Source organism: Venturia canescens, chromosome 1, assembly GCF_019457755.1.
Source record: "Venturia canescens isolate UGA chromosome 1, ASM1945775v1, whole genome shotgun sequence".
NCBI classification, from domain to species: Eukaryota; Metazoa; Arthropoda; class Insecta; order Hymenoptera; family Ichneumonidae; genus Venturia; species Venturia canescens.
In genome coordinates this window covers 12,759,346-12,781,651 of record NC_057421.1, presented here as the reverse complement: position 1 = coordinate 12,781,651, position 22,306 = coordinate 12,759,346, and the positions used below count along the sequence as shown (strand labels likewise).

Here is a 22,306-nt window from a genome sequence, read left to right as displayed (position 1 = left end):
GAAAGACAAACGTCGTGAAAGCTTCTCTTCTCGGTTCTTGTTGTCTCTATTCCATCACGATTGGTCACTCGCACCGAAGTCTTGACTCAGAGAAGCCAGGAACTATTGACGCGGTTCCCCTCGATCGTCAATCGAATTAAGGTGCCATGAGCACCCGCAGTGTTCGACCATCTTCGTGCCACTTTCTTCAATGAACGGCTCCTTTTGACGCATTCATTTTATAAATTATTGGTTTTTCTCATTCTTTCTACACACCGTAACGCTGCCACTGGTTTCCATCGACTGAAAATTTTGTTTTCCACTTTAAATAAGGGAAATACATTAAAATGAAGACGCGAGTGATTTTGGTGTGCGTGCTTTTCGCAGTGGTTACTGCTGACAGTGATCAGACTCAGGTGAGTATTCATTTCGTCCTCGTGACAACAATTTTCTCAGGTTTTCGCTATTACTGACAACACAAACACGCAACCTGCAGAGGAAGTCATTCCAAAGATCCTTCGTTATTTTGAAAATTTCGAAAAGTGCTAAACTTGGAAAACTCAACTCTTACATTTGTGTCGCATTCAATTTTTTCAACTGCTTGTTCATTACTACATTCTTGAGCGAGACCAATTTGAATTTTGACCAGGATTCATTGTGTCCAACCATTTTTTTGCCAGCATATATGATCGAAGAACGAGCTTCTAATTTCACAATTGTCCCTAATAATTTATTACAGAAAAGAGGCATAGTTGGATCGATGGTGAAAAACTTTTTTGGCCTATTCGGAAATAAACCACCAGCGGATGCACCCTCGCCAGGATCTTGTTACTGCAGTGAGTTACATTTTTCAAATGTACGCATGCTTTCATTCATTGAGACCGAATTTCGAAGACGAAATTTAACTGAAATTGTCTGCTCGATGTAAACTGCTCCGATAAATTCTCGGTATGTGAATCAATTTTTAAAAGTATCAACGATATCGAGCAATTTCATTTTATATTATCTTTCCTCGAGTCATTAATGGAACTAATTGATTCGAAAACCTGTTTTTTCTTTCCGCCCCAAATCTTCGATTCTGATTTATGTTAATATATTTAAACTCTCGTGTAAAAAATGAAAGGTTGCGGAGTCCGAAATGAAGAAAGCCGCATAGTTGGTGGACAAACGACCTTGGTCAATGAATTTCCATGGATGGCGAGATTGTCGTATCTCAACAAATTTTACTGCGGGGGTACTTTGATCAACGATCGTTACGTGCTCAGTGCAGCTCACTGCGTTAAAGGGTAATGAAAATAGAAAATAAAAATCAAAACAATATCTCACGGAATAATATGTGGGAGCTGAAGATAAAGAAACGCAGAGAGGGAGAGAGCGAAAAAATAATGGAAAAATTTCAATCGAAACTTGAACTTTCGCTTAGTTTCAGTGGAAATTCGTGACAAAAATCGATATTTTCTCCCAAAGTGGCTCCGTTTTATAAAATTTGAATTATCGTTTCATCATTTTTGTAGTGAATTTACAAAAAAAAAATCAACTTACCAGCTGACCATTGAATAGCACGCAAACGCGTAGTCGAAAAAGTATTTTTCGAGCTTTACTCGCAAAAATTTGGAGTCGGAAATAACTCCTAGTATTTTATTTTTTTTTAATCATCAATCAACACGCCTTTCTCAACGAAATCATTGAATATCAAGGAGTCTTCGAACACTGAGTCGCTTTAGAAATAACGGTAGCTTTTTTTGAGACGGAAGTTTGCTGTGAAAAGCGCGTTGGAACCGGTTCTGTAATTTTATTATACTTCGAGTTTGATAGCTCGAAGTTTTCCGTGGAGTATTTTCTTCAAACTATTTATTTGGAATTGACCTGAAAAGCTTTTGATACTATGGAAATAATAATACTTTCTTACATTTGTCTAATACTCTTATAAATAATAATTGCCCTTGTTCAACAAAACATCATTTTCGTCGATGTGGTTAAGGCTGCACGATGATTCATTCAACAGTTTAATTTTCAGGTTCATGTGGTTTATGATTAAAGTCACATTCGGCGAGCACGACAGATGCGACGAGAAAAAAACGCCCGAGTCGAGATTCGTCGTGCGCGCGCTAACCGGTGACTTTAGTTTTCTCAATTTTGATAATGACATTGCTCTCTTGAGATTGAACGACAGGGTACCACTGAGTGACGCCATCAGGCCGATTTGCCTGCCAACGATGCAAGGTGATCAAACTATACTTTGAACATATTTTATCTCTCGTCGTATTTTCAGGTGCCAAACCTTATTTTTCAGTCTCTTCATGTTTCATCCCACTACAAAAACGAAATTCATTATTAAACGAAATGTCGATAGTTTTTTCGTTGATTCTGACGCACTCAGCTATTATTTGGCTCACCTCTAAGAACTGTAAAAATTATCTAACGTCTGAGAATAACTGCGTTCGACGAGAAAGTCATACAGCATTGTGACAGCGATACGGGAAATCTTGGATGTTATAATACCATGTGAAATAACCAGAGCATCAAAATTGAAAAATCAATTGATTGTAGTCGAAAACAAATCGTCCCGTATAATCAGAGTGTTGCACAAGGCTGTGCGACCCGGTTGGACGTCAGCTTATCGTTTGTTACGCGACGGATTACTGCACAAAAGTCATAAATTAAAGTGCACATACGGGTAGTTAAATGCGATCGGGAGTGCACCGATATTTTCCGAATATTATTTTTGACGCGTTATTCATTTGGCACGAATGGAAGGAAGAACTTCTTTCAGAGAGAATTTGACCTCCCAAATCGAGAGACCGTAGTAAGATCTGAAATTCGAACGTTCGTTCTTCATTAAAAAACACTCTTTTGTTAACTAATCGTAACGACTTCCGCTAGAGCTCTATTTTTATCTACTTTTTTCCACTGGCAGAAGTCTACTCACATAAAAGAATAATACACTCATTAATCAAAGAACGAATATGAAAAACAAAGAAACTCGTATTCTTTCGGATCTGCGTGAGTTATTGCAGTTAAGCAGCGAGAGGGAAACGTTAAATTCGATGATACAGACTTCCCTTGCCGCTTCGTTCGAGCAATAGAAATGATAACTTGATGCGGTTACAGTTTTTTCTACTCGAGAGTCAACAACGTTTCCATTGGAATGGCCATTTTCTTACGAATTTCACTATTTTTTTCGGAATTTTCTTCCTATTTTGTATACTCGAGAACGTCCATTGAGTAAAAATTATCTGAAATTATTGAACGCGATGAAACATATTTTTAATAAACACTTCTTACTACGAATTCAAACAGCAAAATGTGAGAAGTGAAGAAAAAATTGTTCGCCAGGACTCCTTCAAAAATAGAAAGATTCTCAAGAAACGATCATCTCAAGAAAGATATCATGAAACGAGAGGCTTTTATGACAAGCGTCCGAGGACATTTCAGAGTATCTTGGCGCGCTGTGATCTCGTCAGTTTTTTTATAAACGCTATATTTGCCATTCGACATTTAGCTATGGGATCACGGGGCTACGTTTTGTAGACTTTTTCGTGATAAAATGGATGGAAGAATCGAGAAAAACAATGGCACACCTGAGAGATATAAAGAGTGATAAAAAAACCTTTGCAAAGTATATCGAAATAAAAGAATGAAAGATTTTTTCCACCTTGACCCATTAATTTTGAAATTCAGTAGCGATTTTTTTTCCTCGAGGAAGAATCGGTTACCGGAAAAATTCCATAAACCCATCGACACGGAGCCTCCACTATTTTCTGGTGATTCTCGATCACAATCTGTGAATGAATTCTCTTTATGTCTGTCCATTTGTTTTCTTTTCTCCAAGAAAACCACAAAACCACGAGAGAACAATAAAAATTACTTATTCGGTCAGTGACCGCCCACATAGAAAAAGCGACTGCGAACTCTCACGTGTGAAAATCGGCAGTCTTTATCGATACTTTCGCCATGATTTCATAAGCTCTATTCTCTTCCTGGTTTTCTCGTCACCTTTTTTCTCCCCCACTTCCCTTTCGGTTAGTACCATTGGAAAATTACCGAACAAACTTTTATCACAGAGTTACGTGTTCGAAGGAATATATACGGGTGATGTATAATGTTTTCGCAGATAACGATTACGTTGGGACAAAAGCGATTGCCTCGGGATGGGGAACACTCCGCGAGGACGGTAAGCCGTCGTGTGTTCTTCAGGAGGTCGAGGTGCCTGTCATGAGCCTTCAGGATTGTCGAAATACGAGCTACAATCCTCGTATGATATCTGACAACATGTTATGTGCTGGTTATCCAAAAGGACAACGAGACTCCTGTCAAGTATGACATTCTTTACGACTCCAAAGTTTGCTCAATTGTCGAGGAACATTTTTCCGATAATTTTTCCAATTATATCATTCCACAACATAAATGATTCCTTTTGCAAATTAATTGTTCGATAATCCCTCGACAATAATTCATTCACTCACGTATGACAACGAAGCATGAAGAATTTCAATGGCTAAAATTTAGTTGAATGATCAACCAAACATCGGCGTTTTTAACTTTTTTTTATTTATTAGCCGAATGAATGCTGTGGTAATTCTTATGAAAAAAATGATGCAGGCATTCCAATTGTCAATGACGTGGAATCTCATGGGTTACTCGTATGAGCAGAAAAAATGGGAATTGAATATCTTGGAGAAGGAAGGTCAAGTTGTGTCATTGAACGATTCAATTTCAGGGTGACAGCGGTGGACCTTTGATCGCCGAACGAGAAGACAAAAAATATGAACAGATTGGCGTCGTTTCATGGGGAAATGGTTGCGCGAGGCCAGGATATCCCGGAGTTTACACTCGAGTAACACGTTATCTCAAATGGATTCTTGACAACACGAAGGACGGATGTTTCTGCGACAAATAATAAGGCTACGCGTCACGATACAACGTTCGAAAACAACTAAAAAATCGTTTTTTACTGTGCCAATATTATCGTGATACTTGTCTCATATACGTAAACGTGAACGTATGATCTTAGAAATAGAAGTGAGAAAAGGTTCGATTTTTTCTTCGCAGCATCGTTTACTCACAATAACGTTTGACTTGAAAGCCTTTTCGTTTTATAAAATGAAATCCTGATAATTTACACAACTCAAATAACGTGGTGTGATTAGTTATGTACCAGTACTCGCATCACGTTTATCTTCGACTTTATCTCTCGATCAGTCTTATACGAGATATAATTAAATCAAAACTTTATTTATTCTATTGTGATAATTAAAAAACAACCACCTACCATTTTTTTCTGTTGATTAAAACTTTTTATCGAGTTTCGTATGTTCGCCTTTTTCTTATACCTTTCCAAGCACTTCATCCTCTTTGCTCGACGTCATCGTCGTCTTTAACAGATATTGACAGGCTTTCGATGACGATGAAATACGTGAAAAATTTATAAGGAAGGCAAGCCCTTGGCCGATGGAAATGTGACATCGTTCAGAGGAGTTTTTTTCCCCTTCGAAGTGCATGTACTTGAAATTGAGTCGTAAATAGATTTAATCCGTTATCAAATAAGATAATTTTTGCATAAGAAAAATGTTAATTCAATCGACGATTAAATCTTCGCATTAAACTTCCTTCGGTAGTTCCACTGCAGCGTCCGGTGGCACTCACAAAAATTCGGACTTATTTTTGCGTCCAGGCCATTTATCAAAGTATGACAGACCCGCTGGGACACATGTGACGAGAAACCCTCAGAAAATAAAAACCACCCTCGTGGAAAAGTAGCAGACTGAGATAGACTTCGACGAAAATAGAGGGACTCCGTACCGGTAACATGGCCCAGATAGTGATAGAAAAATTGATCACATAAGTGAACAGTTTTGAACCAAGGGGAGAAATAGATAAATAAACAGATCGAACAAATGGAAACTGTTCCAAATATGTGATAAATTATGAATATATAGCACGCTACGAATTGGAAAAATACTAGGCAAAAACGACGATGATTCCATAGAATTATGTACTTTTACTGCTTTCCAAACATTATTCTTTAAGTAATCACATTTGTGCATTCGATTATTCCTCCATATTTATTTTCCCAAACTTTGAATGTTTTCAATCTACTCAAAGTGGAGTTCCGGAACGAATTAAAAGCAAAACGTAAATTCGCTTAGGAAAACTCTATCGGGAACTTTTGAACATTTGAAACTTAGTACGTGAATAATTCATATGAAATTCCCAGAAAAATCAAATTTTTTGCGGTTGAAAATATCAGTCCAATCTCGCGAGATTTCACATCGAATTTACTCAAAGTAAGTTAATATCGTTATTACGAATCTCTCTTTCTTGCCTCTCCCTCTCTTTCTGCTTTTCGTCTTTGCGGTTTTCCTCGATGAAACTCTCAGCTTTTATACGAGTTGGCTCGTAACGGGACTTTTTTATAGGTCATCGACACGTCGTTAGATATGTCTTGAAGGACCAAATGAAGGGACCTGAAATATATTGAGGATTCTCGGCCGGAGCGAGCAACGTGTTTTTCGACTTTTTTATCAGCCGAATAACTTTTTTTCGATTCTTTGATCAAATCTTCTCCAATTGGAAAAATAATGAATGACGATAAATAATAACACATGGCAGAAATAATAAATGAAGAAAAATGAAAAAAAAATTTCGAAAAACCTTTCGAACCTATAATTCAAGTGAGAACCAACTGTTTTGGGACCGAAAATGGTTTAAATGAATGATTACCGAAGGAAGATAAATCTGAAAAATGTAACAAAAATATATTATCTTATTGGAAAAAAAATCGTAAAAATGGAAAATGAGAGGAAAATGGTTTGAAAAATCATCGATAAATCATCAGGTGCGGAATCAATTATCCTCGTTTTTGATCGATGATAAATTACAAATACGCAACGTGTATTCGCCACAGTTTTGAAAGTGACGTTTTAACGCGGATGTGCTGTTGGAGAGCCAGGTACATCAGCTACACTGGATCGGGATGCGGGTTATGAGATAGTCCCGCTATTCGCGAACCTACTGACTCCGATGTACGGATGAACCTGCAACAGTCGTTTTCGCGAACAACAGCGCGACACTACGAGTCGCAACTTCAGTTGTAACCGATAATGTATCTTCAGGAATACGTGAAATATCTCATATGCGTTTTGATCATTTACTCTGCTGTGCCCCAAGACCGAGAATTCACAGTTCGAGCTGAGGTAAGTGACTCTTCTGAACTGGAAAAAGTGCACTCGAATTCATAGAGAATTTTTTAGTCGGTCATTTTTTCATTATATATTTTATGCTCACGCTTCTTTAGTAAATATAGAAAAAAAAATATTTGTAAATATTTTGTTGTGCGTGTTCGAAAACTGACGTTTCGTAACATAAAGTTGGAAGCTGAGTACTTTAAGGACGCTCTAACCATGCGGATAATCGATATTCGTAGTGATTGAAGAGCGTCACTAACTTTGAGGTAGGAATTAGAAAAATTGGGAAATTCTACTAATCAATGACTCAATGCCTTGATTATGACGGTAATTTGTCATGGCGTTTTAGAACGATTTGACGTTTTTTAACACCGCGAATGAAACAACACAGGAAAGTGATGCTTGAACTCTTAAGGTTCTATTTTCGTATTGATTTTGCTGGTTTGACAAAAAATTGAAAATTGTATACTATTCTAATTTGGAAAAAAATATGTTTTAAGGAACAACATGGCGATAGAAAATCACGAGGAGTGTGGGACCTGATTTTTGGAAGATTCAGAACCTGTGGTAGCTGCGGTGAGCAAAATATTTTCTTTTGGTTTACAGAACTGTGTCATTCTCATATATTTCATTTAATGACTCGTTACTATTGGGCGTGAACAATTAATTCACTAATCCCAATAGTTAAATTTTCATTGGCGTTCTCATTGGAATTTTTTTCTCATAGTAACCAATGAATTTTTTGTTCTTTAAATTTCAGTTTGTGGAAAATCGAATCGCAATTATGCTCGGCTACTCGGAGGCGAAGACACGCAGAGTCATGAGTTTCCTTGGCTCACGAATGTTCACGTTAAATCGAACAAGCTCGTTAGCGGAATTTTGATAAATGATCGCTACGTGTTAACCGCCGCTAGCCAACTCGTCGGGTACGTCAAGGGAATGGACTGCGATTGATCGCGAACAATAATATCGATTTTCCACTTAACTACGTAAAAACATCTGTCGAGAAACGATAAATTGATTGAAAATTTATGAATAGAGTGAAAAAATAGAAATTCCTCTAGTTAAACGTCGAAAATGTTAAATTTTCATGATTCGTCATTCAATTGAATAATATTTTTCGATCCAGAGCAACGGCCCCAGAAATCAAAGTGTCTCTTGGCGAATACGATCGCTGCAACATCGACATATCTTCGATAAACTCGAGCGTCGAGACAGTAACGATGTACCCAGAATTCAATCCGGATTCCCATGCCCATGACCTCGCTCTTGTCCGTTTGAGTCGTCCAATTAAGTTTGAGAAAAGAATATCACCGGTGTGTCTGCCCAACCCAGGCTCATCGTATCTTGGCCAAGTAGGCACTGTCTTCGGATGGACCGAGAGCAAATCGTCCGATGACATTGACACAAGAACGTGTCGTCCTCGGAAATTGGGGCTGCCTATTCTCGGCTACAACGAGTGTATTAAATCGGGAATAAATCCGAAGGACTATCACGACGATTCAGGCTGTGTTGGTGTCGTTGGTGTCAATTCTGTCATTTGCAACGTGAGTTTCTCTAATTTCAGATTTCCACGTACAGCTTTCATCGAACATTCACATTTGACTTGATTTTTTCAACCGAAATTTTAATGGGAACATTTTGTAAATTATTCAAAAGAATCTTACGCTCCCTCGAAGGTTTACGAAAATCTCACAAGGTGAATTCATCGAAACTAGCTGCATCATCGATTTTATCAATCGCAGCATTAATTCAATTGAAATTTTCAGAACGACGTGGGCTCATCCCTCCTGTATCGATCGTACACAGGAATTTACGATCTCGTTGGTAATTATTAACGAATTTCTTCACATTATCAGTCTTCCGATTCGTTTTTGAGTAATATGAAATTATTTAAAAATCATGGTAATAACGCTCATCAACAGGAATACTGTCCGACGTGAATGAATGCGACGACAAACCACGAACAGCTGTTTTCACGAAGATCGGACCTCATCTCGATTGGATATTACAAAATACCAAAGACGCTTGTTACTGTACGAAATAATTAATGCAAAATGCTTATTCGTGTTAGGGAAAGTAAATTTTAATTGAAAAAATGCGCCGAATTTCTTAATAAATGTTGAACAAGTTGAAAACTTTTGACTGTCTCCTTAAATTACACGACCAACTAAATATGTGGGCCACCGGACACATTACGGGAAAGCCATTGGTTGCAGATAACGCTGAAAGAGCAGTTGAGCTCGCGTTTTAGAGATAAAAATAAAACTTGAAAACTCCTTGGAGTCCGGGAACGACTTTGACACGAAAAGTTCTCGCGGGTTTGTGCACAGCATAAGGTGTCTCGCAATTTTCCCTCGCTCAACTGCGTGTATCCCCGAGACAATTTTTTCCATTAAAATGTTTGCGCGTATTTTTATCGTTTTGCAACTATCAATCATAGAAAGTTTCGTCGGCCTCTGTGAATACAGTTTCGAAAATGATCATCGAGCTGCTAGACAACTGGATGTGTCCTACGGAAGTCCCACTTACGAATTTTGCGGTTGATTTTTGAAATGATTAAACTAAATTATTGAAGATCAATAAAACTGTAAAGCTGCTGATCTGCCTGCTTCGTATTATCGAAAGCAAACATTTCTAACACCGTTCGATTTTTTCGCAAAAAAAAAAAAAAAAAAAAAGAAATTTATTCGCTCATGCCAATAAAATGACGAAAATGGACAAACTCCTTTTCATTCGATCGATCGAACGGTGTCATACGGCTTTCATTGCATTCAATTATTTCTCAAATTTTCCGCACGAATTAACAGAATGTGGACGTAAAAATGTACCCGTTGTGGGGGACATTCGCGTCGTCGGTGGATTGAAAGTTATGGAAAATGAGTATCCTTGGGTAGCCCTCATAATAACGAAAGATCGAGGATTAATTTGTGGAGGATCTCTGATAAACGATCGATACGTCGTCACTGCAGCTCACTGCCTTGCTCTAGGGTATTTCTTTACTAGCTCGCAATCGGAAGGAGAAAGCTCATGTTGCAATTTTTCATTTTCAATCATTTGTTTTTTATTGCATATTAGGGTGATTTGAAAAAAAATATTTTTTCGCCTCAAAGTTACAAGTGAAAAAATATGTAAATCCCACTGGCGGTAGCTCTGAAAAATTTGTCAGGTCATTCAAATTTTGAGGAAATTTTATTTCAAGACGTTTATGAAAAAAATTTTCTCCAAGCTCAAATTTTGAGAGAATCAACTCTTGATTGAGTGTTAACTTTCGTAGTTGCAGCATCGAACAATCAATTTTTGTTTTATCGTGATTTTTCACTGAGAAAGAAAAAAAATTTAACATCGTGGCGCCACCTCTAAACATTATTTTAGATGGCCCAAATTTTGAGAGAATTACTTTGACATTATGTATTAACATAATCACTCGCGACTTTGAGGAAAAAAATATTTTGTTTTTTGAATCACCCTATTGCACATAGTAAATTACGAATTTTATTATTTTTTACGAAATGTTGTGTACGCAAGTGAAAATTTATAAAGCCTGAATGATAATGTGTGATGTTATTGCAACTGAAATTAGTTACGAACAGCGAGAACTGAAGGTGGTTTTGGGAGAACACGACATTTGCATGGACGACGATCACACGGTGAGATTTTCGATTGAAAGATTGATCGTCCACCCACGCTACAACAATAGAACGCAAAACGCTGATATAATGCTCGTGCGGTTGAACATGAGAGTCACTTTCACCAAATTTATACGCCCAATTTGCCTGCCTCAGATAGGTATTTAAAAAACAATATTAATTACTGGGTAGAATGTCGTTTAGCAGAAAATTTTTATTTTCGATTGACTTTTATGGATTGATTTTATCGAAGAATCAAGAATGAGCACTTCGAAAAAATTCGGAGGGAAATTTGTGACTGCACTTGGTTGGGGCTTGGCTGATATTCCACACCAAGTCTGCACTCTTCGATCCGTTAATCTTGAGATTTTTCACTCGGAATATTGTCGAGGAGAAGTTTCCACGGTTCTATGTGCTGGACTAAATGACGGTGGTCGTGATGCATGTCAGGTAATTATTTCCGAACAAATTGTTTTTTCTGTACATTTCCTGATTAAATTTACACGCAGTAACCGATGTTGGCATTCCGAAATAGATATTTCATCACCAAGTTATTTATAGCCATTGAAAAAGGAATGGTGATAAATAAAATATAAATTTAAAAAGCAATATCGCCAGGGCAATGGTGCGAAAAGATGATCGACGGGCTCCGAAAATTGGTAGATTGATGCCACTTCATCGATACACGACGTCACTGTTTCCCACACACTTTTGCCCTGTCCAGCTATAAATTTACGTTTACCTGAATTTTTTACTCATTTTTTTCGCCTCTCTATTTTTAAGGCAGATTCGAAACTTTATTCGATACGATAATTCCTCTTGATTGTTTGTCTTAGTTTGAGATTTGAGTATCTGCTGATTCTTTGTATTCGTGGCTGCTTCGGTGCTCCGAAATATCGTTCCCTTTAAGAATGAAATTCAAAATTGTAATGTTTTTCACGCTCGTATTCGAGCTAAATTTTTAGTGCGAAATGACTTTGAGGATTTTCAATCGGAAAGTGGTTCTACAGGGCCGTAAGCGTTTTGCAAAAATGCATGACTTTCAAAACGGTTCGAATATCTCAATCGCGCGATCTTCATAACGTTTATTTAAATAGCAGATTTCCAGGATTTCTCGTAACTTTTTCATAAGAAAATAAAATGTAAGAAAGCAAGTAAATTTACTTTCCAACTGCCACAGGGTGACAGCGGTGGCCCTCTTCAGATGATAAACTCACGAGAACGTTACGAATTGATTGGTATCACATCGACTGGGGTCGGTTGTGGAAACGGATACCCGGGTCTGTACACGGACGTCGTATCAATGGTGCCGTGGATCATAAAAGTAACAACTCGAGATTCAATGTACTGTTGGCGTTGACGTAAAAGAAATAAAAACGACAAAAAAAGCAAATAAGTCGTTGAACGTATCAATCTTTCAAAAGTCTTTCCGACGTGAAGAAAGTTCAAAGTTCCTGTCCGAAAAAAGTCTTTGAAAAGTTTGAATTTGTAAAAAAAAAAAGAAACATGGCGAGTTGTCAATTGTAACTTAAATATAAATGACCTTTGAATAAACTCACTCTGATGGAATGTTCCTTCAAGAATAACAAAAGCGTTGGAAAAACGAGGAACCATCGAATAAAAATGTCTCACGAGTCTTGCTTCGGAGAGGGGAGACATCCGGACCGAGAAATAGGGGGGATAGACTTTTAAATCGAGCCATATGGCTAGCAATATATCCCGGGTATCTCGATGCTATCGAGCGCAGTACGTGATTTCCCGGAGCGGAAGAGTTGGCAAAACGGGAAAGAGGATAAAGCCCTTGCGAGGGCCAATGATAGAGACAGTGAAGCAAGAAAGGGTGGGAAATAATGATGTGGACGAATTTAGCACTGGTGACCTTCGGAGCTTTTCTCATCCAAGACGTTCGTTGATAGTGATTGAATGATAATTAAAAGCGATCGATTTGAATAGCGATAGATTTTGTTGTTTTTTGCTTGACGATCGACCTGACTAATGAAATTACACGATGTGCTATTTCGTTTTTGTTTTTGCAGCCTGCGCTCGCCCAAAAGTTTTATCGTCGACCTCGAGTTGATCCAACTTGTGGTAATTTTACGGATCGCATTGAAAGTTTATCAGAATCGTATCGTTTTATCTTCTTTCTCACTGTTTCTCGTGTTCGTTTTTTTCTTTTTTTCTGCTTCGGTTAAATAACGCAGAGTGCGGAAAATCCAATGAGGGAGTGTCCAACCGAATCGTCGGTGGTGTCATCACCGAGCCCCACATTTTCCCATGGATTGTCGCTATTTATCACAAGAAGTTGTTACACTGCGGTGGAGCCCTTATAAACGATCGATACATTCTCACTGCAGGACACTGCGTTAAATGGTGCGTGCGATCGATCTTCTCTTTTTTATTCGTTCCATTTAATTTCGAGGTCGTTTATCATTCGGTACGCTCTTTAAAAAGTTGCCGGAACATCAGGCGGAACTCCGAACTGCAGTATTTCGTAAATAATAGATTTCTTACTTTATGGCTCATCACATGCGCCCTTCAAATGTTAAAGCGTTGAAAAAGCACTCGACGTTTTTTCATTGTCAGCAGAGAAACTTCTTAATGGCTGAAATAAACGAATTTCGGATGAGCTCAAAAGTCAAAGTCACTTTTCCAAATAATCCGAACACGCGGAGTCCGTTATTGAGCATCATTTTTGTACGCCGTTCAGACACTCGTTCGAATTTAATGAAACACCAAAATTCAACATTCCTCCATGGATGGTGGTCTCGAGAAATTTTCAGAAACGATAAAGATCGCGTGGAAACTTGGAGTCTTTTTTATCACCGTTTCCACGATTATTCGAAAACACGTAACGCACGATCCGCAATGTTTTGTTGTTCTGCTCACAATAGGGTATTACACCTTTTTTGAGAACTATTTCAGAATAATCCTGAGATCGTAATAAACCAGTGGAATTTTTATTTAAATTTTATAAGACCGAAAAGTCTCTTAAAAACTATTTTTTATTTATAATTTTCAATTTTCGCGCGGAAACGCCAGCCGTCATGTTGTTTCGGTTTGTGACGTCACTCCGTTAGTAAACAATACGATTGCGAAAAACCAAGTAACAAGATTTGTGAATATAATGAGTTACAATAGTATATCATTGGTGTCTCGTGCCTGAATGCGATAATACAAGTGTAAAAATGCCACAAAAATTGTGGATTCATCGCCACCATCAACATACTTATCATTGGTAGATTTGTACTTTTTGCTTTCACAACACCGTCTTCCATGATGCGATTTTAATAAAATTAATGATAAAAGACCACAAACGTGCATAATAACTTGTAAAATTTCAAAATAACACAGAGCGCACTATCGGAGTGACGTGACGTTGGAATCCAATATGGCGGATGGCGTTTTAGACATTTGAAAAACATATGAAAAAGGACGATTTTTAAAATAGAATTATAAAATTTACATTGCATTTTTATGAATGAATATTGACGTTTCTCGTTTACTTTTTACGAAATCTATCATAAACATGCATTTTTATATATTTTTTTTACATGATGTAAAATACCCTATTACAGGAATAAATTTGAAAATTCATTGTCGTTTTTTCATTTTATCGGAACGTACAGGAATGAGAAAAAAGATTTGGAAATTGGGCTTGGAAAACACGACCTCGAAAACCCCAAGATCGGATACATCCTGCCAATCGAAGAAATTATACTGAACAAACAGTTCGAGAGTGATTTTCTTCATGACACGAACGATATTGCACTCATGAAGTTAAAATACCCGGTGAGGTACAGCGAGACCGTGAGCCCGTTGTGCCTGCCTGTTCAAGGATCCGAATACGAGGGTCGTACAGTCAAGGTCGCAGGCTGGGGTCGCGTCACCTCGTCCGGAGAATCATCGAGGTATCTTCGTCAAGCGAGTCTCAAAGTTATGCCCTGGATAACGTGTAGTAACACCTCGTTTGGTGAGCACGTCACTCAATCAATGATGTGTGCGTATGCCGCAGGAACCGATGCGTGCCAGGTATTTTATTGTGATTTTAACAAGGCGGAGTCTCGCCAAACTCACTTTACAAAGTTAACGCTTTCTATTGAAATTCTGACGAAAAACTTGGCTATTCTGGAACAATCTTGCGACTAATGTTGCATCAGACGAGAGCGTGAAAATTGAAGCTTTTTGTGACGTTGTTGAGGCTCAAATTGTTTGCTCACGCGTACAAATAATTTCCCATCCAGGGCGACAGCGGGGGACCTTTGCTCTACGAAAAACGACAAGGAACATACGAGATGATAGGTAAGATCAAAGTACTTAGATCTCAATTAAGATCTTAGCATTTCTGTGGAATTGTTTCGTGTTTTCTCAAAATTCTTTACTATTTCAAATGTTCATCTTGGACAAGCAAAACAATTGAGGAAAAAAAGAGTTTTACAATTTAATTGTCATAATTGGGAGCTGATGGATAATGAAGTTGAAATATTTTTCGACTTGAAGATTTTTTCTTAATAAAATGAGTAGGTTTTTAAAATTTTCGATATTCAAACGACTCGGATACAAAAAAAAACTATCGACGACAGGTATCGTCTCATGGGGCATCGGTTGCGCGTTGCCAAATTCGCCAGGGGTTTACGTCAAAATCACGGACTATCTAAATTGGATAAAAGCTAATACGCAGGACGGCATTTACTGTAGGTCGACGTGAATAAGGTCAAAAGACTTTTCATGTCGAAGGACGAAACAATTATTGCATCAATAAAGATAAATCGAACCGATACAACGAGAAACATTTCCTTGTTCATTTTATTACCGAATTTTATTTCTTTGCATTCTCTTTGGCTTGTGATTTTTTGTTCTCCGCTTTCATTCACGATTATTTCGAACGCTGTCGATAAATTCAATCTGCGCAAACGTATCTGGGCTACAGATAACAGTTGAAATTAAAGCCAAGGACAAAACATAACAATCGGTTGTCTTATGACCCTCGAGATCGGAATAAATCTCATCGACATTTGATTCTTTAGCATTTCCATTGGCCCACTCGTGGGACTCAAATTTTCAACAGTGACCCGATGGCCCCTCAATAATTCAACGTCAAAAGTCAATTTCAGTAAGGAATCGTTTATCCAAATTTGTAGTTTTCATTTGCAGGAAAGTAGAGAGAATAAAACGAAATTTTACTTTAATTTATGGGGTAACATGAAAAACTGATGAATGTAAAGTACGACAAATGATTCAGCGCAGTCGAAACGACTTTTGAAACGTTGCTCTACGTTTGTGCACCGAGTGCTCATAATCGATCGTACAAAACATTGACTTTGATCGAGTGTTCTTTACGATAGGTTTTTTATTGATTTTCTACGAGTAGCAATAGTGCGGTTCTCATTGTCAGAGCATTGTAAAAATAAAACGAGAAGCAAAGAGAACGAAATGGATGAGAAAGAAAATAACGAGCGTGAAAAATCGATTGAAGACCGTTTAATGACCAGTCACAGATTTCGACGCGCCCGGGCGAATAAATCAAAAGATAAACTTCGTAACAGAGCCAAGCTCGTAATTGTATCGTGAATATCCACTTGGATTTCTCGAGGTTCGAAAAACATTAGCCACTTGTGAGAATACGAAAAAAATACTGCAAACGTGGCGTAACGAGGAATATACAGAACCAAATTTCGATCCAGTAGGAAAAATAAATGTCCCCTTAATATTTATTGGCGTGAAAAATCTCGAATCAATTTACAAATTATGTGACGAATAGCGTAAATCTAGAATCATACGTTATTATTACTGTTACGGTGTATTATGTTGTTTTCGTATGCTAAATTTCATAATTATTCTTACATTACGTGGTCTTCTTACGGATAACCAAACCAGTACGAATTAACGCTCATTCATATTAATTTATTCCGTGATTGCATGTTTTTCTTCGATTTCATTTGATTTTGAAAAAGAACCATCAGTCTTGTCACCGAACCGAACTTTCTGATACACTCGGTCACAAAAATTGAATGAGGAAGCGTTAAGATCGAAGGTTAGCGAAACCAGCCGAGAACGCTTCGTAAAAAATGTAATAACAGTCTTCCTCCATGCCAATTTTGTCTGGTTAATTAACCAGCCAAAAAGTCCTCGAATCGATCGATCTTTTCCGATTTTTCAACTTATACGTATACGTTCCCAGTCAAACATATTTGGTTACAATTTCGATCATGAAAAATCGAACAAATCATTTCTGTGGAACGAAAATTTGTTGCTGTTTCGTCGTTGAAATTAATCTTTGTCGATTTTTCTGCATCCGTTTATTTTTTTCAGTTCTGTTGATTGCTTTTTCTCCACATAATAAATCATAAATTCATGAATTCTGCACATGATTTGGTAAAAAGATTCAAGATAAAATTGAAATATAAGTATAATTGAAATCTGAAGATTTCAGTTTTCGTTGAACGTCGAAAATGGCTCTAATCGAAGTGCAATCGATGAAAAGATCGACCCATACCGAGAAATAAATATACTGACTTCACACGAAGCAAAACTAATAATTGAGTTGCTTGTGCAATTATTTTTTGGTGAATCACTCTACGAGGATTGAAACTCAGTATTTTCAACACCAAAAAGTTGGATGTATTTTAAAAGATTCTGCAAAATTTCCGAGGACCGAAGTTTCCTTGAATACGAATTTTTCCATGGGTATCTTTTTCAAAATCAATTTATCCATCGAATCCTTTTCACTAATGAATTTAGACTCCTGATAGCATTAATTTTTTTGTGACTTTTTTGTTCAAGTATTCATCATTTCCGATCATTTAAGTGAGATTTGAAACTCACTCTTTCTTTATGTACAGCAGATCGGATCGATTGAGACGCTTTATATACCATATAAATATATTCAAAGAAGTTTAAATGAAAGCGATAATGCGTATACGCTGCAAAATCAAATAATCGCAACAGTGTTATTATCGTCGTTGAAGAAGAGACAAAAAAAAATGAACGACGTTGAGGAACATCGACGGTGCTCTTCGCGTGCTTTTACTCTCAAACCCGCAGTTTTTAGTTCACTCAAAATGTCATGACACAGCAACGCGATAATATGTGCACTAGTAGTTTAAAAACAAAAACCTCCCTTCATGTAACAACTCTATGATACAAGAGAATAGAATGTGGAACGTTGACAGTTCCGTGATACTTATACTTTTTCTAATATTCACATCAATATATTACGTGCGTAACGTTTGAATTGCATTGAGACGTAACAGCCTCTTCGAGGGTGCAATCGAGCTTTCGATAATTGGCCGTACTTGGTCTCCTTCTGCCGCGACCACCACGAGATCTCCGTCCTTCAAGAACCATCGCAAATATCTGATGAATCGAAAAATAATACTAATTAGTCGTACAGTCAGGTTAAGCTGGTCAACGATTCAAGAATTCAACTTGGTTGACTTCTTGCAATTTATAATTAGCAGACGGTTTAATGTTTGTGGTATAATTATTTGAGAAATACTTCAACTCGTGCTCTCGAACCGAAACAAAGTAAATACAGCAATCTTTGTAAAACATACTTTTTGTTTATTGTGATAACCCACGTAGCCTGCAATACAAATGACTCCAATAACCGTGAAATAACCAAAGAAGTGAGAATCATCGTCATCCTGGATTCCTGGCAATCGTGGACCATAACTATATTTTTCTTGCGGCTGCACAGAGTTTTCATTCGCATCCTCTTCATGAGTAGCTTCTATCGGTGATTCTACAAAAATTTTTCAATGTTTCGTCATTAAAAATAATACAAAAATATATATGAGATAAAATTTGAATATTATTTTGCAGATCTGAAGCATCCGCATTATATATGGCATAAATGTAATTTCTATAAAGCGAGAAACAAAATTGGATAAGAGCTACTCTATGGCATAATATGAACATGAAGTTTACATATTTCTAGAATTTCAATTTAACCTTAATAACTAGAGTTGGGAAGGATTGAAAAAATTTTCTAGCAACTGGATCAGCTCACCTATCTCATTAGCATCTTCCGAAGGTCGCCGATCAACTGGAATTTATGAATGAATAAGAAATCTATTTATTAAACATGATTTTATAACCCATCGATGGTTTTGCTGAGACTTCTTCTTACACTTTTATGAAAATGCAACGGCAACATTATTTTTAAGTTTATATTCATGGAATTGTGAGTTGAGTTCATAGTGGTAAAAAAAACTTTCATTCAATAATCTATCCTAGCGGATTGTATGACCAGGATTTCCATCGAAAAAACCACAAAAACGACCGAAATCGATTGTTTTCGGTCGTTTTTGTGGTCGTTTCGATGGAAGTCCTGCTCGTACAATCCGCTAGGTTACGATTAAAGTTCAACGAGCACACCCGCTGTCAGGTTAAGAAAAGATGGAAACACCATTTATTTACCTGTGATATCATCATCCTGTGTATGTTGAGAAATAACATCAGTGTTTTCATCTTCCTGTTCAATGCTGGCATTTTTATCAAAATCTTCCTGTCCATTATCATGAGCAGGAGCTTCATTTTCACTAGTTTGAGGCCGATTGTCCAAAGGGTCTTTTGAAGAAGTTGGTTTGTCTTTTTGTTTATCCATGACTACTGGCTTTGAAATAGCTTGTGTAGGTTTGTTCACATTTGGTTTAACCGCAGACGATTCTTTTGGTCCTTGTACTATATCAGTTTTTATATCTGCTGGTTCAGCTGCCTCAGGTTTTTTTGTTTCAGGCTCCGGGAGTTTTTTATCCAAAGTTGGATTTGTTTGCTGTTTGACTCCAGATTTTTTATTTGCAGCTAATTCCTGTGGTACTGTTTCAGAAATTTGAACTGTCTCAGTCTTTGATCCTTTGACGGTTTTACTCTCAGGGTTTTCTTTGTGAACTGCTTTATTAGGTGGTTCAGGAACCACTGCTTGAGGATTTTTAGCATTAGCATTTTCAGAATTGCTCGCCTTCTGCTTGATCTCTAGTTGCTTTTTTTTGATTAACAATTTATTTGAAATTTCATCCATTGATGCCAATAGAAGACAAAGCGGTTCAATTTCATCAGTATAGGTCAAACACATTCTCTCACAATGATCTGGATTACTCAATGTTTTTTCGAGTTGTTCAACGTAATCTTTCACCTTCTTGTACATAGTCATATTTGGATGCTTCCAGTTGGTACAAAATGTTGAGCTTTTGGGAATTGAATTTTCGACTCTTGTATCAAACACCTTTGAGTTTTCTGGCACGTCAGTATTATTCGCCTGTTTGAGCAAACTGTTCAGATAACATATCTGAAATGTTCTTTGATAAAAGCCCAAGCAAAGAAATTTTTTAGCATTTTCATTAGAAAGCTCCTCTTTTACATTCGCAGAAAAATTGTAATCATGACAACTTTTTACATAACGAGAATCATAAAACACACTGCGTGTTTCACAAATTTCCGTATCGTTCTTTATCTCATCTAATATTGATACATTTTTGGTTATTGGAGATGCATCGATTTTTAAAATTGGGAAAAACACGTATGAAACGATTGAAAGAACGATCAAAGTTGTTCTCGACATTTTTCTAACAAAGCGATCCGTTATAATTGTTCTTTCCCTTTGTTTCTCGTCACTCAAGTGTCGATAGCGTGTACCTTGATTCTTGAATTTTTTTTTCGAAATACCGAACTATTTTCGTTTTTCGTACCATGCAACAATGTTTTATCCGGCACTTGTCATTTTTCCCCGTTAGAGGTTATGCATGGTGAGTATCGAATATTGAATATTGAATGCGAATTGGAACACCCGAGAAATTGCGCAATTTTCTCGCAATGTCAGACCCGTCAATGAGAAAACCGACAGAATTGAAAATAAGAACTGCAAAAATTCAAGTGTATCAACGCGACAAAGTTTTCACAACCTTGAATGCCGTATCAAGCCGACGTTCGACCAAACCACCAAACTACCCCGATTGTTTGCTCGACACGATGAATAAACAAATACAGAAAAACACTGATGCGACAGTCGTTTCCGAAATTTATAAGATTTGGCCTTGCGGCACCACAATACAAACAAATCGTGTATTTGTGTTTGTGGCTGATGAGCGATGTACACGTGCGCAACGTGCGTCAACCTACGGCATTTTATTTTAGCGACATCTGACAAACTTACGAAGAAATTATCAAAATCTCACGAATGAAAGTATTTCGCTAGCAGATGACGCTACTGCAATGTTACGAAAGTTTTCAATTTTCAGATGAGCCACGAGATGACTCTTGGCGTACACAGTGCACAGTGTATATACACAATTTTGTCGTTACCACGTACTTGTCAAAAAATAGAGTACTTGATAATCATAGTTTAAGGTTAAGAACTTTAAGGTATTTCACTACTCCTGGACTCCTGGCTAAATGGGAAGTTTACTCCCCCCAAAGCCTTTTATTCTTTATTTTTTGTAGCTTTTCTCAATTAAAAAAAAAAAAAAATTGTCATTCTCCCCAAGCCTTTTTATATTTATTTCTCATAAAAAAACAAAAAGTTCCTCATTCTCTCACCTCGACGACGATTTTTCTGAGGTAGAGTGAAACATCCGAATCTTTTCAATTAAGATATACAATATCATAGGCGTAACAATTAATTCTGAAAATGAAAATTGCCCACATCACATGTCAACTATAAAATAATTGGCAATATAACCTATAATAATGTACACAAAAATAATTATTAAATCACGAAAATAAAAAAAAAAACGATTTCAATTTGAAGGAAAGCCATCCAATATTTTTGCTGTATATCGGAGCCTCAAAAATTCGTCGTATTCTTTCATGTTTCGTGATCCTGGATTTGATCATCAGCACTGTTAATTTATATTGCGTGACACGTAAAAAAACAGTGAATAAAAACTTTTTTCAAGTTTTCAGAAATTTCGATGTTTCTTTGGTATCCCAACGATAACATCGGTTTGCTTCACAAAATCAAAAATAATAATGTACTATTGAGCTGGAAAACCGAGTGAAACAGTGTCATCGTCATTTTTAACAGCTGAAAAGCAACCGAATTCAAATGTCCATCGCAGCATATTTCAATTACAGTCCGGAGTCGTGTAATTTGAGATTTTCATTTCCCTAAATGACACAAATACTGAATTTTTCATTTAAAAATCAGCCTATTAAGCTGCATTTTCATAAGGTTCGAAGAATTATATTAAAAGTGAGTAAAATGCGGATGTATAACCGCAGGGCCAGAACTACCTTAAGATTAATATATACACAACGCTCGTGGACTATCACAACTGTGTCGGGGGTGGATTGAGCTGTTCGGGGGTGTGGTCTCGCTCCTGCGAGATTAATTCTCTGACAGCCAATCATAAATGAAACAGCCCCACCATCGAGCTCCCTTCAAATCCCACTCAAATCCCCCTCCTTTTGGCTGCACCCCTTTCCTCCCTTTGCTCCCTTCTGACGAACCCCTTCTTCGAACTAATTGCCTTAGCTTTAATATCCCATGTGGAATGAAAGGAAGCGCGCCCGTCG

The 22,306-nt window shown here is 37.2% G+C and overlaps 3 protein-coding genes across 4 annotated transcripts; 2 read left to right on the top strand and 1 right to left on the bottom strand.

Annotated features, from left to right (window-relative positions):
* Positions 1-15,582, top strand: LOC122419032 (transmembrane protease serine 9-like). The gene is made up of 22 exons (XM_043433269.1): positions 1-395; positions 719-815; positions 1,103-1,265; positions 1,997-2,202; positions 4,094-4,296; positions 4,700-4,876; positions 7,095-7,175; positions 7,667-7,742; positions 7,927-8,092; positions 8,296-8,713; positions 8,826-8,865; positions 9,421-9,708; positions 9,977-10,157; positions 10,750-10,955; positions 11,049-11,245; positions 11,976-12,119; positions 12,631-12,699; positions 12,832-12,883; positions 12,997-13,165; positions 14,422-14,824; positions 15,037-15,094; positions 15,376-15,582. Exons 1-22 carry the CDS (start codon positions 327-329, stop codon positions 15,498-15,500), a joined length of 3,588 nt encoding a protein of 1,195 aa, XP_043289204.1. The 5' UTR covers positions 1-326; the 3' UTR covers positions 15,501-15,582.
* Positions 7,018-9,292, top strand: LOC122413648 (phenoloxidase-activating factor 3-like). The gene is made up of 6 exons (XM_043424178.1): positions 7,018-7,175; positions 7,667-7,742; positions 7,927-8,092; positions 8,296-8,713; positions 8,936-8,993; positions 9,092-9,292. Exons 1-6 carry the CDS (start codon positions 7,083-7,085, stop codon positions 9,211-9,213), a joined length of 933 nt encoding a protein of 310 aa, XP_043280113.1. The 5' UTR covers positions 7,018-7,082; the 3' UTR covers positions 9,214-9,292.
* An 883-nt stretch (positions 15,583-16,465) lies between the features above and the next one.
* Positions 16,466-20,850, bottom strand: LOC122413266 (trans-Golgi network integral membrane protein 2-like). 2 transcript variants are annotated; one of them, XM_043423535.1, is made up of 4 exons: positions 19,214-20,848; positions 18,804-18,839; positions 18,349-18,536; positions 16,466-18,148 (listed from the first exon to the last, which is right to left on the bottom strand). In XM_043423535.1, exons 1-4 carry the CDS (start codon positions 20,352-20,354, stop codon positions 17,999-18,001), a joined length of 1,515 nt encoding a protein of 504 aa, XP_043279470.1. In that variant the 5' UTR covers positions 20,355-20,848; the 3' UTR covers positions 16,466-17,998. The 2 variants fall into 2 exon arrangements, with proteins under 2 accessions (XP_043279470.1, XP_043279553.1); XM_043423618.1 differs by lacking the exon at positions 18,804-18,839 and having other exon boundaries at positions 19,214-20,850.
* Positions 20,851-22,306: the final 1,456 nt, after the last annotated feature.

Bases quoted from the DNA above. Each gene is read 5' to 3' on its own strand.
- LOC122419032 (XM_043433269.1), top strand. From the start codon at position 327: ATGAAGACGCGAGTGATTTTGGTGTGCGTGCTTTTCGCAGTGGTTACT. The intron at 4,297-4,699 runs GTATGACATTCT...ATTCAATTTCAG, and splicing joins GACAACGAGACTCCTGTCAA to GGTGACAGCGGTGGACCTTT. The intron at 15,095-15,375 runs GTAAGATCAAAG...TATCGACGACAG, and splicing joins AGGAACATACGAGATGATAG to GTATCGTCTCATGGGGCATC.
- LOC122413648 (XM_043424178.1), top strand. From the start codon at position 7,083: ATGTATCTTCAGGAATACGTGAAATATCTCATATGCGTTTTGATCATT. The intron at 7,176-7,666 runs GTAAGTGACTCT...ATATGTTTTAAG, and splicing joins AATTCACAGTTCGAGCTGAG to GAACAACATGGCGATAGAAA. The intron at 8,714-8,935 runs GTGAGTTTCTCT...TGAAATTTTCAG, and splicing joins TCAATTCTGTCATTTGCAAC to AACGACGTGGGCTCATCCCT.
- LOC122413266 (XM_043423535.1), bottom strand. From the start codon at position 20,354: ATGTCGAGAACAACTTTGATCGTTCTTTCAATCGTTTCATACGTGTTT. The intron at 18,840-19,213 runs GTAAATAAATGG...CATAAATTCCAG, and splicing joins ACAGGATGATGATATCACAG to TTGATCGGCGACCTTCGGAA. The intron at 18,149-18,348 runs GTATGTTTTACA...TCGATTCATCAG, and splicing joins GTTATCACAATAAACAAAAA to ATATTTGCGATGGTTCTTGA.